This window comes from Carassius carassius, chromosome 27 (assembly GCF_963082965.1).
Source record: "Carassius carassius chromosome 27, fCarCar2.1, whole genome shotgun sequence".
Classification (NCBI taxonomy): Eukaryota; Metazoa; Chordata; class Actinopteri; order Cypriniformes; family Cyprinidae; genus Carassius; species Carassius carassius.
Window position 1 is genome coordinate 2680700 of NC_081781.1, and position 14611 is coordinate 2695310.

The 14611-nt window shown below is 35.5% G+C and overlaps 1 protein-coding gene across 2 annotated transcripts in view; it reads left to right on the forward strand.

The window, feature by feature from the left end:
* Positions 1-12793, forward strand: part of ipo13b (importin 13b) — a 41956-nt gene extending 29163 nt beyond the window's left edge. Inside the window, exons 8-21 of one of the 2 annotated variants that reach the window (XM_059512102.1) lie at positions 491-638; positions 826-1007; positions 1104-1130; positions 2029-2163; positions 4072-4221; positions 4310-4390; positions 4492-4629; positions 5731-5827; positions 8240-8292; positions 9895-9961; positions 10055-10113; positions 10899-10988; positions 11077-11258; positions 12123-12793. In XM_059512102.1, coding sequence (XP_059368085.1) covers positions 491-638; positions 826-1007; positions 1104-1130; positions 2029-2163; positions 4072-4221; positions 4310-4390; positions 4492-4629; positions 5731-5827; positions 8240-8292; positions 9895-9961; positions 10055-10113; positions 10899-10988; positions 11077-11258; positions 12123-12219 — 1506 coding nt within the window. In that variant the 3' untranslated portion in view covers positions 12220-12793. Of the gene's footprint in view, positions 1-490; positions 639-825; positions 1008-1103; positions 1131-2028; positions 2164-4071; positions 4222-4309; positions 4391-4491; positions 4630-5730; positions 5828-8239; positions 8293-9894; positions 9962-10054; positions 10114-10898; positions 10989-11076; positions 11259-12122 lie in introns of those variants that run through there. The other variant, XR_009424139.1, reaches the window with a different exon arrangement.
* Positions 12794-14611: the final 1818 nt, after the last annotated feature.

Consider the following 14611-nt stretch of genomic DNA (forward strand, 5'->3'; position numbering starts at 1 on the left):
AAAATGATTGATTTTTCTTTTATGCCAAAAATCATTAGGATTTTAAGTAAAGATCATGTTCCATGAAGATATTTTGTAATTTTTGATTAGTAATATGCATTGCTAAGAATTCATTTGGACAACTTATTGTATTTCGATTTTTTTTTGCACCCTCAGATTCCAGATTTTCAAAAAGTTGTATTTTCCAATCCTAACAAACCATACATCAATGGAAAGCTTATTTATTCAGCTTTCAGATGATGTCTACATCTCAGTTTCGAAAAATTGACACTTAAGATTGGTTTTGTGGTCCAAGGTCACATATTTGAAATGAATTGAATTTGAATAATAATATAAATGTAAAAATTCTATATAAATTATATGTTGCATTTTCAAATGTTTTTCAGGAAAAAATGCTGTTCAATTTTTTTTTTTTTTTTTTTTTACCAAATTCTGCAGACCTACATGGTGCCTTTTAACAGGATTTGGTGCAATTGTTTTTTGATTCCAGCATACAGAAGCGCTGTTGTATGGATTCCAGTCCATCGCCGAAACGATAGATGTGAACTATTCTGATGTCATCCCCGGACTCATCGGTCTCATCCCTAGAATCAACATAAACAACGTCCAGCTGGCCGACACGGTCATGTTCACCATCGGTGTGTGCTCGTATATCATTAAAAACACTCATTTCTATGTGTTAAAAAATTGTCATTTATCATCTCAAGCAGTTTGGGCTGTTTTCATGCGTTTGAGTCCAGGCCAGACAGTTACACAATTACATTCACACACATATACCCAGCTTTGTGTTCCAGCCAGATATTTACCCATTACGTCTCTCTGTAGGAGCGTTGGCAGAGTGGTTGGCAGATCATCCGGTGATGTTGAGCAGCGTTCTGCCGCTGGTTTTGCAGGCGTTGGGCAATCCAGACCTGTCTGTTTCCAGCGTCTCCACGCTAAAGAAGATCTGCAGAGAGTGCAAATACGACCTGCCCCCATATGCCAACAATATAGTCGCTGTTTCACAGGTATTACATGCTCTAATGATGATGCTGAGACTTATGGGACAAATTTATACAGTTTTTCCATTTATGAATGTGTGTCTTTTTCCAATTTTTTTCCAGGAAGTACTTATTAAACAGATCCATAAGGTGAGTTTGGAAATCAGACTTTTTTTCCTCAAACAAAGGCAATGTTATAAAGCTGTAAATGGTGATAATTTAGTTCATTAAATCGTTTAGATTTAAGTCAGTTTGCATAGTACACCTGATTAGGTGTTACACACACAAAAATGATTTGTCTTTTCCTTTGTTAAAATCTAAATGAAACAAAAATACAATCATATTTACTTTTGTAATATGTTCATGGTGTCATTATTTATTAGTGCACATCATTGCACAGTTATTTTTATTATTTATATATAATATTATATAAGATATAAGAGTTCTCATAAGAGAGATCTCAAATGATGAAAAGTGATGTGATGTTGAAAATGATGATGAAAAGACAATCATGTAATTATTATTTGCTAAAATTTCCACATTATGCATAAAATCTTTTTTCTTCTGGATACTGGTAGTCAATAATAAGCTATATACGTAAACAATAATAAATGGTTTCCATTTTACAGGAAGGAAAGACTAAGAACATTATTTAATATAGAGAATTTACCAGTATCGGCACAATGTTTATTGCTGCTTTTTAAACACATTATCTTTGGATTATCTGCAAAATCCAATATATTACAATATAAATCTAATTTTATTACAGATGTATGGTGTAAACTGAAGCGTAAAACACATTGTTACACGTTTACTGGTCTATGAACATACAGTATTACTTTTTTGTGTTAAGTCATAGAAAGGGCTTTTAATGTGATTTTTAAGATTCTACAGATAGCTGTGCATAATTATTTATTCTGCTGTGATTTTTGTCACTTTGCATGGCTTTTTTTGCTTTCATTGAGAGCATTACTTGAAGCTGGACATGCATCTGGCCTAGTTATGACCCTGTTAAATCTGTTCTTCTTTTCAATCTCTTTCTCTCTAGACGAGTCAGTGCATGTGGTTGATGCAGGCTCTGGGCTTTCTGTTGTCCGCTCTGCCGGTGGAGGAGATCTTGAGGAACCTTCACTCTCTGATCACCCCGTACATCCAACAACTGGAGAAACTAGCAGGGGAGACGGTGAGACATTAAACCCTCGACTGACATCCTCTCAGGCCTGTAGGTTTGTTTGTCCATGTGTTGGTTTGGCCCGGTTGCGTGTGAACAGACCCTGCATCTGCGGGAGCGTGTCATAGGATGGAACATTTCTCAGCAGGAACAGATTGGCATTACTCTAGGCGCTAACCGCAGGAGAGGTCGGCTTAATGTTACTGAGAGCCCTGCGTGGATTCATATTAAGTAACTGACATTTCAAGCACAATATGGGCAGATATTTGTTCTATTTTTGTTTCACAAATACACGTGCCAAAAAAAAAGGCTAAAGCAGGATCAATGGAAAAACTGATAAAACAGCAGATTAGTGAACTGACACTGTTTTAAAATAGATCACATTAAAAAGTGTACTCTTTTGCTGTCAAAACATCCTTTTAAATACCATAAGTGCTGACATTATTTGTTTTGATGTTCATACGTGCTAAAATTCCCCATGTTGTGTGTGTGCTAAATTGTCAAGAGCAAAATTCTTCGTTAGTGACGCACTGAAATGTATTCAACTGAAAATATTTTGCCAAGAAAAAGTTGATTAGTGCTTTTCCGATCAGTCAATGTTAGGGATCCACCGATCCTAAACTCAGTATCTGTATCAGCTCCGATACTGGCGTTTTCTGGACAGATGAGACCGATCCAAATCCCATATTCTGTTATTGTTGCAACAGTCAAAACGATGAAACTTTCTACAAGTGCTCAGTTTTGTTGATTCTGATTGCTTCCATTGTCCTCATTTGTAAGTCGCTTTGGATAAAAGCATCTGCTAAATGTAAACTGCAACACGCTACGTGTAAATGCTCTGTATTGAGCCTTTTGTATTATAATACTTTAGCGCAATGAAAGATTATTAATAGCCTTTTTGTTCTGTTCTGTCTATCATATGCTGCTGCCTCCATTACTGTGCTATGCATTTACAAGAAATGTTTATTAATTTATATTATACATTTATATATAAATATATTTATCGGTTCTGAAAAAATGGGATTGGTGCATCCCTAGTCAGTATATAAACAATGTTGATGAACTACAGTAGGAAAATATTAGCTGTGTGGGTCATAGTGCTGGGTTAACAGTATTAATTTATCTTTATTTTTTGATCTCCATGTAATAAATCAGTGAACGTTTTACTCTGTGCTGTATTCAGTTGATGAACAGTACTCCACTAAACATTTATAGTGTGCATCCCATTGAGCAATCACAATAAGTTTTCTGCTTTGTTACTACCTTTGATATGAAACGTCTAAGCTTTCAAATTCTGTCCATTTTACTACAAAATTCCAACAAAAAAACACTGTTTTGATGCTTTTAAATATGGTGTGACAGATCACTGTATCTGTCTCAGTTCAAGTTGCAAGTGAACCAATCATCTCTTCGTGTTTAATTCCTAGTTATAGCATAAAATAAACATGAATGAACATCAGGCATTTACCTCAGGAAAACCTCAGTTTTTTTTTAACAGATAGAAAATTACAATAATAATATTTGTTTTTATTTGCGTTTTCTTAAATATTGCATTAAGTGATATTGTGATGTTATATTGTCTAATCATTCAGCCCTATAACTTGGTTTGCCCTGGTGAACAACAGATTGAGCTATGCTAGTTTAGCCACTCATATTAGATGTAATTTAAATAGCATGTCTTTAAAGGTACAGTAACAAAAACACTCGATTTAATCTAATGTTTGATAGAGAGAGAAAAAATGGTCATGAGCAGCTCATTAAGGACTGTTTATGGTGTATGAAATCTTAACTGAATTTATAAGTGGATTTAAAAAAGAAATTGTATTCTTTAAAATGGTAAAATATGGCTCCTTTAAAATTAAAAAGCATGTCAAATACCAATCTGACCCTGGTTTCTCTCTCTCTTTTTTTTTTTTTTAGCCAAACCCCTCTAATAAACTGGCTATTATTCACATCCTCGGTCTGCTGTCCAATCTCTTCACCACGCTGGACATCACCAAACAGGAGGAGGAGTCAGGAGAGAATGCCCCGCCCATCAAATCAGCCCCACCCCAGACAGGCCCCAACCCTGTAAGCACCTTCCAGCTTGTTGCAGTCACTGCGAAGAAGTCGTTTTCAATATGTCAGAGGTGGACCTCAGTGTGTTTGTGTGTTATAGGTGGTGGTGGTGCTCCAACAGGTCTTTGCACTGATACAGACGGTCCTCAGTAAATGGCTGAATGACTCGCAGGTTGTGGAGGTATGATTCACCTCGGACTTCTTATTCTGAGTCATTTGCTCAGGTTTCATTATATCTTTTCAATATGGATGCAGCACAGATTTAATTCTGCTCTCTCTCAGGCAGTGTGTGCCATCTTTGAGAAGTCTGTGAAAACTCTCCTGCATGATTTTGCCCCCATGGTGTCTCAGCTGAGTGAGATGCTGGGGCAGATGTACAGTACCATACCGCAGGCGTCTGCGCTGGATTTAACACGCCAGGTACATGAAGCCCAGGATGACAAATGAATGTAATGTCCATGTAGGTCCTTAAAAAATACACGTTTGAGGCCATAAACAAAAGTCTTTATTATCAAGGCAAGTCACATTTATTTATACAACACCGATTGTTTCAAAGCTGCTTCAAGCTATTAAAACAGGAAAATAACAGTGTTAATGTTGGAAATGCGTCATTTATGAAATATTTACATTTAGTCATTTAGCAGACACTTTAATCCAAAGGGACTTACAAATGAGGACATCAGAAGCAATCAAAACCAACTAAAGAGCAATGATATGTATGTGCTGTGACAAGTCTCGATTAGTCGAACGCAGTACAAGAAGGGTTTTTTTTCTTTAAATAAATAAAAATAAAATGAGAATATAGAATAGAAAAACAACAGAGAATGCAAGTGTTAGAGGGTCATTTTTTAAGTAAATATGAAGAAAACAAGTACGGTAGATGGAATACAGAAAAAGAATAGAGAATGCTAGTTTTAGAGGAGAAAATGTGTTCGTATTTACTAAACACATTTACGTTGGTGAGTTAAATCTTTGGAAATCTTTTCTTTATACTTTTATCAATTTAATAAAAGTTAAAGAGAATGAACAAATCACAGATGCTTGATTGTATTGCATTTTAACAAAACGTCCCAACTTTTCTGGACACGGGGTTGTAGATTTTTGTAAGATTTGCATCTTATTTATATCTCCCTCATCTTTTTGATCTATGTACCGTAATAATCTTTTTATTGCCCTCCTTTAAACACATTATTATATCAGCAACCTCTAACTCGTTATGTATGAATATAAAAATATATGTGTGTGTGTGTGTATATATATATATATATATATATATATATATATATATATATATTTTATAAAATATATTTTAGAGCATTTTAAACTTGCAATAGCCATGTTTTTTAGTTGAATGTGTGCCTGTTTAATTAGAATCTGAGCTACATTCTTTTTTTGGTTTAATTGTATGGTTTAATTGTGTAAGCCTTACAATGCTTAAATTAGATTTTGAAAACTCAGAAGCCTTGAATGTGTTGTGCTGCTTCTTATGAGTTTCGTTTGATTGATTTTGTTCTCTTGCAGATGGTCCACATATTTGCCAGTGAAACGAATCATTTCCCCCCAATCAAAGCGCTGTTTGAATTGGTCACTTCTGTTACTCTGACCATCTTCCAGCAAGGTAGGCATGCTGGGAAAGACCAGCTGCAGAGGGCGAAGGAAATCATGTGGTTTTGCTATCTTTACAGTCAGTTGTTTGCATGTATCTGTTTTTAAACCCACACACACAGAAAGAGAGTTCAGAAATAGGCATGATCTTATGAAATGGTTTTTGTTTCTGAAATGGTTTGGTGACTTTTGATCCTGTTCTGCTTGACATTTTCACCCCATGAGTTTCAGAGATGCTTAAATGAAGGGTGTTTTCACACTAGAGGTTCTGATCTGGATCCGAATGCATTTTGTCTGGTTTACACCTGGTATTAAACAGTCATTTCAGGTGATCCAATTGATTGACAGGTGAGTAGACGGTGCTTCATTCTTGTCAGGGGCACATCAGGATGCATTAGCATTTATTCTACAAATGCATCTGAATGTGAATTGACCATAACATAGTTTATACCTTGTTTACATCTGTATTGAGTGCTCACCACTTGTGATTGGACTACCTGAGATGGACCTTGATACCAAATGTAAATAGGTTTTTTAGAAGTGAGATTTTGTGATCATAACAAAAAAATTCCCATTGAAACGACTGGATTTCACTTGGTAAATTTTGCTGAACAATGATAAATAGGACCACATACTGTAAATACATGTACTATTGAGTTACAGTAATTTCTTTAAACGGTGTGTTAATGTGCACCGAATCTAATTTGACACAATATTGGTTAAACTTATAATACTTTTAATTTAAATTATAATCACTATTATTAATAAAAAAAAAAATCTTACTTGAGATATTTATTTTTACATTACACAAATCGAGAGAGCTTTAGATCATACTCAGGGTTTATTATATCTCATCTAGTTTCTTGAACATTATTATTATATTTGGCATATAATGAAATGCGCTCTACAGTACATTAAGTTTAACTGGTTAAAGCTTAGGAAGGTTGCTGCAAAGCTATAACAGTGTGAAATTCCTAATACTAATTCCAAATTATGTTTGTTTTTCCATAAACAACAAAAAAGACTTAGAATTATAGCCCAGAAGTTGCGTAAGTGTATTAATTCCCTATCAACAACAATCGCAAACAATATAGTCGAGATTCATGGTTGAATTTATCACACTTTGAGAAGGTCTGCTTGTATTAATATGATTATGAATGCAGCATTGCTTACCAATAATGCTGTGTTTACACATTCATACGTTGGGGATTTTGGTTAAGTGCACCTGTTAAACTTGTCTTAGGGCTTCTTTCTTTTCATTGCACCACTTCCACCCAGTTTTCTTGTTGACTTGAATGCAAAACATGCTTTCTTTTGTAGATTCAAGTCAAGTGAGCTTTATTTCCATTTTGCTTTATGTAGAGACATACAAAGGAATGAAATGTAATGCAATCACTAATGTAAATCTAATGAAAGGACTTGCACTGAAAAAATATGATGTAGGACTTTGAAACAGTTTTTACTCAGAAATCATTGGTAAATTCCACAATTACAAAGAAGTCAAGTCTTGTTTGACCAAATTTTCATTTTCTGGTTTGGACCGACCAATTTCTAGAAGTGTGAAAACAGCCTAAAATTGTCCAGCATGATTCAAAAACACACACAGTGACACACAATGACCTACTAAACACACACAGTCACTTAGTTGTCTTTGCATGTGTCCACACTAGCTTGCTTGCATCCCTCACATCTTGTTTGTCATTCATCACGTTCTTTTGTTTTAACCACATCGTTTCCAAATCAGCTGAAATGTGAGAGATAACACTCTTATCCCGATCAGGTGTCATGGCCGAGAGGACCTGCCGTGGCCTGTGTGTTTGTGTGTCATTTGTTTTCTGTGAAGGGCGGGGTTTGGTGAGTGGGCGGGGTCTGGTTTGTGGGGGCGGGTCTTGTTTGGAGTGTGGGAACAGCTAAGGGAGGGAAGTTTGGGACTGACTGCTACCTTGCTCTTCTGGGGTGGCGGTGGGAACCAAGCACTCACCAGCCGCAGCGGGCCAGTCTGGTGTCTGAATTTACAGACAATGAAAACAACTAAAACGCACACTAAAAAGAAAGCAAGCAACACAAGTGTCATCACAGTAACAGGTGCCTCCTGGGTTCCCACTCCAAACCCACCGTTTCTTTTGTTGTTTAGGTTTCTTTTCTTTCTCTCGTTACTTCTATTTCTTTTCCTTATTTGTTTCTCCCCTTCAGAACGGACTCATTGATCTGTCTTCCTTTGTTTTTCCCCTTTTAGTTTTTTGCAACTGCCTTCTAGTCGTTCATGTTCCCTCCTCTTTCTCTGCCCTACTTCTGTCACGCGTGCGATTATTTCCGTCCAGTTGACTTTTCCGTTCCACATGACTGTTCGATCTGTTTTTTTGCTGTTTGTATATATTCTTATTATTCTTATTATTTCTTAAGTTTCATCTTTATTATATTTTAGGGCCCAGGGATCATCCTGATATTGTTGATTCATTTATGCAACTCCAAGCTCAGGTGTGTTTTTGGTTTCTTATTTCATTCACTTTGGGTTTCTCTCTTCCCTTTCTCTGTCCCTTTCTTCCTACTTCTCTTCCCTTCTGTCCTGTGTCACAGGGTCTTTACAGACCCTTGTTTTGCTCGGGCAGTGGAATTGACCTGAGGGGTTTTGCTATTGGATGATTGACAGTTCTTTTGTCCAATAGTCACACAGACAAGAGTCAACCCCTCTAATCTGTGTACATCTCATTCAGTCCAAAGATCCTGCTCCTCCTGATCCTGCTTTATTACACATCCAAACTTGGCTGTGATCGTGTTGCATTTCACAGCATTTCTACAGTGTAGTTGGCGTAAATTCTGTGATAAATAATTATATATATATTATTTAAGTTTAAGTTTATGCATTTAGCAGACGCTTTTAACCAAAGCGACTTACAGTGCATTCAGTCTATCAATTTTTACCTATCATGTGTTCCCGGGGAATCGAACCCCCAACCTTGCGCTTGATAAGCTATGCTCTACCACTTGAGCTACAGGAACACACTATATATATATATATATATATATATATATATATATATACATATACATATACATATATATATATATATATATATATACATATACATATATATATATATATATATATATACGTATATGTATATATATATATATATATATATGTATATGTATATATATATATATATATGTATATATATATATATATATATATATATATATATACAGCAGGATTTTGCACAGTTGAAACCAAAATGCTTCTTGCCATTGCATCTAGATAAGAAGTGAGTTAAAAAAGAATTTGAGAATGCACTGAACATCTAAGATTTAAAGTGAAATGAAATCAAACTTTATGATTTTGAGTAATTAAAAATAAATGATTTACTAATTTATAAATAAATAAAATAATACATAAAATGTTAATAGTAATGACCTACATCTGTCTTATATATTTAAAATAGAAATCTTTATAAATACATTATAAATATCTTTACTGTCGTTTTGATCAATTTAATGCATCCTTGCTGAATAAAGGTTAGGATCAAGATCCCACAAACCCCTACCAGTGTCATTCCAGCCCTAAAAACCGATGGAAGCCTAAATGAATTCATCTCAATGAATTGATTAATTGATTCAAATGAATTGGCTCTCTGGTTTATGTCTTCTCATGAAGTTCTCCCTCTCTATCGGTTTCTCTCTCTGTCTCTTTCTCAAATATCCTCTCATCCTTAATGAGTTTCTTAATGCATCAGTTGTCTTTATCGTACATGTTACTTAGATTTCTGTTGCATTCAGTCCAACTGAGCAGAGAAAGTAGTGATCGAACAGATGAAAAACAAGTGAGAACGCTAAAAAGAGAAAAATCATCATACCTTTAGTTTCTATTGAGTTAAATTTCAGTATTTTAGTTTCTTTGGTGTTGATTTCTTATACTTACCTGATCTGTTTGCATTGAATATGTACGTTTGGTTGATTTTCTAGAGCTAGACAGGTGTAGGGAGTGAGTGATGGAGGGTGGGCGGGGCTCAGGAGTGATTGACAGGGTTCCAGGGGCGGGGTTTATGTCATGTGCTCTGTTCATTGGCTCTGTCTGATTCGTAGGCCCTCAAACGGAAGCCTGATTTATTCTTATCAGAGAGTCTTGATGTGAAAGCCGTGTTTCACTGTGGTAAGTCTGTTTCAAATGTAGAAACCAAGTATGAATGTGTGTGAATGTCCGAGCCTGTGTAATATTTAAAACTGCTGTGTTTCGGCACTTTAGGAGTGCTGTCACTGAAATTCCCAGAAGCCCCGACAGTCAAATCGACCTGCTTTTTCTTTGTAAGTCAGAGATCATCGTAATAACCTGAAGTATTATTCACACTAAGGAGTACAGGAATATACTACTGGTCAAAAGTTTGGAATAATTACAGTGTTTTTAAAATAAGTCTTTTATGCTCACCAAGTCTTCATTTATTTGATTAAAAATACAGTACAAACAGTAATATTGCCAAATATTATTACGGTTTAAATTACCAGCTTTCCGTTTGAATACATTGTTAAAATGTAATTTATTTCTGTGATGCACAGCTGTATTTTCAGCATCATTACTCCAGTCTTCAGTGTCACATGATCTTCAGAAATCATTCTAATATGCTGATTTGCTATTAAGTTACAATCAAGTTTTGCCCTGCTCTATATTTTTGTGGAAACCATGATGCATCTTTTTCAGATAATTTAATGCATCCTTGCTCAATTAAATTTTTTATTTTTCAACTATGTAACAAGGTTTCCACAAAACTATTAAGCTAATTAAAACTATTTAATTAGCATTAGAAATGTTTCTGGAGCAGTAAATCAGCATATTAGAATGATTTCTGAAGATCATGTGACTATGAAAAAAATTTATTGTGATAATATTACTGTTTTTACAGGACTTTTGATCAAAGAAATTCAGCCCTGGTGAGCTGAAGAGACTTTTTTTCAAAATTATTATTTTGTATAATTTTGATGGAAGATTCAGTCTGTATTGACCTTCAGTTTGTGTCTCTTTACCTCTTGTTAAATATACTTTCATAAACTGTAGCCATGAGCAATGTTGAACTGTTTAATTGCGTTGACTGCAGACGGAGCTAATAGCGCACTGCGCAGACGTTCCTCCTGTTGGTCAGGTTGTGCAGGAAGATGGTAAACTCCTCCTGCTGGCTGTACTGGAGGTGAGCTTCTACAATACATGAAGGTTGCTGAATGTTGTAAAACAAAACAAGAAAGCACAAAAGTCTGACTGCTGTGTTCTTTGGTCAGGCCATCGGCGGTCAGTCGTCCCGCAGTCTGATGGATCAGTTTGCGGAGGTGCTTTTCTGTCTGAACAAGCATTGCTTCGCTCTGCTGATGGTGTGGCTCAAAGAAGCTCTGCGCTCACCGGGCTTCCCATCCTCCCGCGTCTCTGACGAGCAGAAAGACACGTTCAGTCAACAGGTGCTCAGGTGAGATGAGTTCATTATTGATGAATATTACCTTCTTCATAATATTATTTAAAACATTAAATCATTATTAAAATTCTAACGGGTAAGGAAATTTTTAAATTCTTTTTAAAGTAGTCTCTTCTGCTCACAAAGACTATTTATTTGATCAAAAATACGATAAAAACATGAATATTGTGAAATATTACTACAATTTAGAATAGCTGTTTTCTGTTTGAATATATTTTAAAATGTAATTTATTCCTGTGATCAAAGCTGTATTTTCAGCATCATAACTCCAGTCTTCAGTGTCACATGATCCTTCAGAAATCATTCTAATATACTGATTTGCTGCTCAAGAAACATTTCTGATTATTGAAAACAGCTGCTTCATATTTTTGTGGAAACCGTGATACATTTTTTTCTGTGCTGAATAGAAAGTTCAAAAGAACAGCATGTATTTTAAAATAGAAATCTTTTGTAACATTTTAAATGTCACTTTTGATGAATTTAATGCATCCCGCTGAATAAAACTATTAGTTTCATTTATAAAATTGTTTTAAATCTTACTGGTTTTGACATTTTTATTACCGGTATGTGCTTTTCTCATTTTTAGACATGTTCAATATTTATATTTAGCTTTCATTTTTATTTATTTAGTACTTCAACAAACTTTTTTTTCTATCAGTTAGTTGCCCTTTTTTCTGCTTTATTTCAGATAACAAAAATATTTTGAATAGGTTTAAAGTTTCAGGTACCAATAACTGAATATATCAAGTAAAGTTGGCCTGTATATGATATCTCTACAGCTGAGGTCTTCATGCACATGTTCTCAGAAAACCCATCATCTAAGAATGAAAAACCATTTATTTTTCTGTTTCCTCTCAGGGAGCGAGTGAACAAGCGCCGAGTGAAAGACATTGTGAAGGAGTTCACCTTGGTGTGCCGCGGCCTTCATGGAACCGAATACGCCGCGGACTACTGAGCAGCCGCTCATACGGACACAGAGTAAGAGGAAACCCAAGAAGTTCAACTCCTGATGTGAATGACCAGTGTCAGAACTGACCGTCTGAGAGTCGGGACCTTCCTCCACCTCGTCCTTCTTGCTCTCTCTCTTTCAGCCACTGTCTCATTGGATTTTGGGGTCTCCGTAGGGCGATCCGATCCCCCCCGCATCTCACGGCATGTTCAATGGAAACCGTTCTTTGATTCTCCCACGTTCGATCTTCCGTGGCTCTTGGGCTGTTTTCCTTGTGATAATTTGCATCCGTTTGAACAAAGAAATGGTGTTAGTTAAATGTTTTTTAGTTTTATTTTGGAGATACTGAAATAAAAAGAATATATATACACACATATATATATATGTATATATATATATATATATATATATAAATGCACATAATATTCTAGTAAACTGTGGGGTAACGAGTCCGTGTGCTGCTAACAGAGAGAGGGACCAATTAGATTTTTCTCTGTGGCTTTATATCTATCCACTATATCTCTCTGTCTGTTTAACCCCTTGCGCTCGGTTCTGCCAAAATGTTGTTGACGTTTTTTTTTATAAAATGATTATTATGATTGTTTTTATATATATATATATATATATATATATATATATATAAGGTCAGCAGCATATTTGGTGACTTGTAGAGACCGTGTGTTACACAACGAATAAGAGAGAGATCGATGCACTAAGATGAATTAATTGTCATCATTTACCCACCATCATGACGTTCATAACCTGCACATTTTTCTTTAGAAATTCTTCTTTGTGTTTCACTGAAGGAATAGAGTTGTACAGGTGTAGATTGACATGAGATTCATTTTTGGTTAAACTGTCCTGTTAATGGTACCATTAAAAATTTGAAGTGCTTTTAAAACAAGTTATTAAAGGAAGAGTTCACCCAAAATTGCTGAAATTCTGCTCACTCTCAGACCTTCCAAAATGTAGATGAGCTGGAGTCTTCATAGGAAAAGATTTGGAGAAATGTAGCATTCCTTCACTTGGTCACCAATGGATCCTCTGCAGTCAATGGGTGCCGTAAGAATGAGAGTCTGATAAAAACATCACAATAATCCACGCCACTCCATTCCATTAATTCAAGTCTTGTGAAGTGAAAAGTATTATTGTGATGCTTTTATCAGCTGTTTAGACTCTCATTCTGACGGCACCCATTCAGCATCCATTGGTGAACAAGTGATGGAATGCTACATTTCTCCAAATCTGTTCTTATGAAAAAAACAAACTCTCATACATCTTTGATGGCCTGAATAAATGTATCAGATTGTAATTTTGAGGCAAACAATCCCTTTAAACAAATACTGTATGTCTCTCTCTCTCTTTTTCGTTTCTCGCCCAGTTGCTTGCCGACATGTAGCATGTGTGTTACATTACATACGGGCCCAGAATGTGTCCTAATCGTCGGTGGACGAGGGCTGTTCTATCGTGTTTGTTTACTAGCGAATCACAGAGTAAGAACAAAGGGAGAGACAGAGGAGTCAAATGTACATTAGGTTTTTTGTTTTCTTTTTTTATCTTGTTTTAATTTATTAAATACATCTGAGATGGCATCTCTGCATTCTGTGGTCTGCTTGCATGAATGAAGGTGTGAGTGCTCATCACAAGAAGACTAAAGCAAACAAGCTCTTCAGGTGAGTATTGTAGTGTGCAGTGTTCATTCAAGCCCATGTTATTGGGCTACGGGAACGGTTTTGTCATTTTTATTGCAGTGAATATTTCTCGGGGGGGGGGGGGGGGGGCTTTATTTTCTAAAGTCAGTTGGTGTAGGAACTCTTAAACTGTATGAATAGTGACTGCAAGAAAAAAGCTGTTAGACATACTGCTTTATTGCACATGTAAATAAAGTTAACATGTTGTCCTTTTGTGACAACATGCTCCATTACAGGCTTTTTTGCTAGATTAAACCGTAAAACAGTTATAAGGAACAAGCAATTAATGAAATGGTAAAAATGTTAACAGATCAAAACCAAACAGATGACCTAAAAAATAATATTAAACTGCAATATACTGATGAATCCATGCTGTATTATTTGATGAAAGGGAGTTACTGCAGTTCTTCATATTGACCAGCAGATGTCTCTACAGCTCTGGAGAAACATCGAGAGTTTGTTTGTTTGTTGAGAATTAAACAAGAAAGTAGTATTCAGGTGAAATGTTTTATTTTATAATATGTACAGTGGCAGTTCCAGACAATTTTGATTGGGGGGGGGGGGGTTCCTGGTAATTTCAAGGGGGGTTTCATGAAAACCAACAAAAAATACAGTGGGCACGGCTAATAACTGCATATTACTGCAACTAAACAACAAAAACAACACTAAATAACAACTAACTTACTTTATTTTTAATTGATTAATCA